Below are 3,426 nucleotides of genomic sequence, written 5' to 3'. Positions count from 1 at the left end.
GTATACATAGTTGTTAAATGACAATGTTGGTACTTTTCAATTTGAAGAGTTTCAATTTTGTATTCTATATTTTTTATTATATTATTTTGATCTAATTAAATAGCCCATTATTGTTTTTTAAATATGAACAGCACTTCTTCAACTTTATATCATCTCTTTTATCTGATATTTTTTAAATGTAAGTTTCTGGAACGTTGCAATTTCTGACTATCAATGATTGCATTAAAGTAAAGCATTTTTATCGGCAGTCAATTTAAGAAAAATTACTGTCTATAATTAATACAGTCAAATAATTAGTTTCTTTAAAAATAATCACAATAACTGTTTTACAAATATTATTTAAAATATTGCACTTAAATTATGTACTGACGTCATCACATCAACTAAAAATTATTCTAGTTGCAGCTTTAACTACATCAACCACATTTTTCAGCGTATTCTTATTGTTCTATTTCCCATTTTTTACAAGAAACCGGCAATTAATCATCCATGAACCTCTAAACTTGAGCCAACTTTATTCTTAAAAAGACAAAAATGCCTAGCGATTTTAAGCCCTTAAGATAAAACTTTACAATTTTAAGGGGGTCCAATGTTGTCCCAATTCATAATCGAATTAAGATTCACGTTCTCAAAACGCCATTTTTGGGTTTTCGACCCCTCATCGCATTCAGTAACATAAAGACGTTTATTACCCAGATCGCAGTCTAAACACCTTGGATTGCTCCCATGAACAAACCACTGATTTTCCTTTGAAGATTAATTATTTTTAATTACTTTTTTGATAAATATTATAAATAGAAACATACATTCATTTATTCGTGCAATTTTCTTAATGAACATTCAGATAATCAATTTTTCAATAGATGCTTTGCAGTTATAATATTTGTTATTTCTAATCTGAGAAAATAATGCTAACCAAACTATAGAAACGTACGTTTATACATAAATTGTTAACAATTTAACTTAATTTTAATTTTTGATACCTCGTTTGCAGACAATTAATCGTTTTTTTTGTCTTCATAAAATTTTTATTCAAGAAAACAAAAAGAAACTTACCACGTCATATTTCCAATACTGGTTTCCTTTCATTCCATGGCACGGATAGAGTACAATTTCAGCTCTGTCGTCAGGGTTTGAGACGTCCCAGCATAACGATCGTCCAGCAGGTCTGATGTCCTTGTGCCATGTCAACGTGAAGTTCTGTTCACCTTTTTTCTTTGTGTTTTTCACACACTCCTTCAAAACAATCTGCTGATCTCGCTGTTTCATGTAACTGTCTACACACAATTCCGGAGCTGCTATACTACGAATCTGAAAACAAAAACAATCACTGAACATTTTAAAGAAATTTTGTGACTAATGTAAGAAAATATTTACTTAATTAAAGCGGAAATGTAATAATGCTAATGTGTTTTTTCGGACATTACATAAATAGAAATAAAAACATTTCCTTTCCAAAATTTACTTAGTAAAACGAAAGAGTTACAATAGAGAACTATAAATATAAAAAATATATACTGTATGCTAATTTACCTCTCCAAAACCGAAATCGTCAGGTTCTACTGGAGGATACTTCAATGGTAAGTCGAAGGCAATATTTTCTATAAACCATTTAAATGGTTTACATTTTAATCTCTTTCTAAGAGCCTTTTGTTCCGTCAGATCTCCGGGATCTAAAGTTCTATAATTCGGTTTTCTCTTATATAAATATTCAGCATATTCATCCATCCAAACTTCAGCGACTCGCTTATAATTCTTAAAAGTAAAAATTAAGTATAAATACACCAAGAAGTAAATAATTAACGAAATAATTCTAATGTTTCATATCAGTTTAAATAAGAATATAAACATATAAGTACCTTTCCAACAAAATCGCCCCTTCCAGGATTAGGGAAGGGGGCAAACTTCCGGTAAATATGACCCACTCTCGAACAAGGAGCGTCCACCATTTGTCCTCCACATTGCCATATTTTAAAACTTAGTTCGTATTGTTCTCCTCCCCAAATATCAAGACCCTCATCATAGCCCCCCAAATCCCAAAAGAACTTTTGACTAATTGCAAACAACCCTCCTGCCATAACAGGAGACCTATGAATAAAATAAAACAAAATATATACGTAATTTCACTGTATTTTGGCGTAACTAATAAGTTAGAAACATTGCTTATATGTATGTTGGTTTATGTACAATTCTGAAGTATGAGTAACTTTGCTTTATACTTACTTAAAAGGTTCTGTAGGGTGTTCAAGATCTTCGGGTAGTAGAGGTAATCTTTTGTAATAAAATTCCCAGTCAAAAGCCCCCCTGGCACCCTCATCCTGAGCCCTGTATTCGAATGTTTCATATTGTACTACATCAATAAAAGGGCATACGCATGTCTTGTAATCTTCAGCAATAGGTTCTAAAATATAATCACAAAAGAAATGTTGCAGTTTAGCATTTGTTCACTGAATTTGTTAATTAAATAACATTAACAAAACATAGTAACTTTGATCGACAAACTTGCCTAATTGTAAGTGTTGCTGTTTGCTATAAAAGAGCACAATAGAAAATAAAATCAAATAAAAATTAAATTTAAAAATAATACTGTAACAAAAATTACTAGAATCGTTCTTAAAATTTGAAATAATTCCATTTTAATTGATTGATTAAATAAAATAATAGGAAATGTCAAACAGATAATATTGATCTCTTTTTAAGATTTAAGAAGAGAACCAATAAGTATTTATAATTAACTTATTCGTTGACTAGATTAATTAACCAGTATTAATGTATTCTTGAAGTGAATTAAGCATAATATGCCAACAGTAATTGGCTGTGATGTAAAAGCAACGGTATAATAAAAACAAAACTAAAGTCCGTTAAATTCTTGTTAGTCAAGGACAGAGAATTACTTTGAGCAACATTTCATTTCATATGAGACGTTTGAAACGAAAATAATCATTAATATATTTACAAGGCTTATCAATACAAAATAATTGTTACGCCAAAGATATTCATTTATCGTTAAAAGAGGATTAAAATAACGAAACATAGATAAAAGGTGACATACCTAAAAGTGGAGGCAACCAATTTACATTGGCCTCAGTGTGGGAATCGAGGAATATTAGAACTTCGGCAGAAGCTTTTTTTGCACCAGCTAATCTGGCTCTTATTAATCCCATCCGCTCAGGCAGGCGGACTACTTGGACCTTTGTCAGATTGGCAGATATGTAACTGTCCAGCTTTTTCTTAAGAAAATCTAACATAAAATTAAAAATAAACTTAATTTATTAACAAGAGTATAAAAATTTACAAATTCAAAAGCACGGTCCAATATATTAGGGACAAATAAGTGAAGTTAAACATTAAAACATTTGTAATCTCCGAAATCCCTATTTTTATGAAATCAAAAGATATTTTTTTTTTCAAAAAAAAAAAAAAATG

The 3,426-nt window shown here is 30.1% G+C and overlaps 1 protein-coding gene across 1 annotated transcript; it reads right to left on the bottom strand.

Moving 5' to 3' along the window:
* Nucleotides 1-451: 451 nt before the first annotated feature.
* Nucleotides 452-3,269, bottom strand: LOC108742353 (N-acetylgalactosaminyltransferase 6). Its single transcript, XM_025976813.1, has 6 exons — nucleotides 3,053-3,269; nucleotides 2,224-2,401; nucleotides 1,860-2,088; nucleotides 1,534-1,755; nucleotides 1,057-1,311; nucleotides 452-747 (listed from the first exon to the last, which is right to left on the bottom strand). Exons 1-6 carry the CDS (start codon nucleotides 3,246-3,248, stop codon nucleotides 577-579), a joined length of 1,251 nt encoding a protein of 416 aa, XP_025832598.1. The 5' UTR covers nucleotides 3,249-3,269; the 3' UTR covers nucleotides 452-576.
* Between the last annotated feature and the right edge of the window lie 157 nt (nucleotides 3,270-3,426).

The sequence above is a fragment of the Agrilus planipennis genome, unplaced genomic scaffold, assembly GCF_000699045.2.
Source record: "Agrilus planipennis isolate EAB-ADULT unplaced genomic scaffold, Apla_2.0 scaffold318, whole genome shotgun sequence".
Lineage (NCBI taxonomy): Eukaryota > Metazoa > Arthropoda > Insecta > Coleoptera > Buprestidae > Agrilus > Agrilus planipennis.
Note: the sequence above shows the minus strand (reverse complement) of the source record. Positions and strands in the feature narration are given on the sequence as shown.

Coding starts and splice junctions, on each gene's coding strand:
- LOC108742353 (XM_025976813.1), bottom strand. CDS start 3,248: ATGTTAGATTTTCTTAAGAAAAAGCTGGACAGTTACATATCTGCCAAT. Junction 2,089..2,223: donor CACCCTACAGAACCTTTTAA/GTAAGTATAAAG, acceptor TTTTATTCATAG/GTCTCCTGTTATGGCAGGAG. Junction 1,312..1,533: donor ACGATTTCGGTTTTGGAGAG/GTAAATTAGCAT, acceptor TTTTGTTTTCAG/ATTCGTAGTATAGCAGCTCC.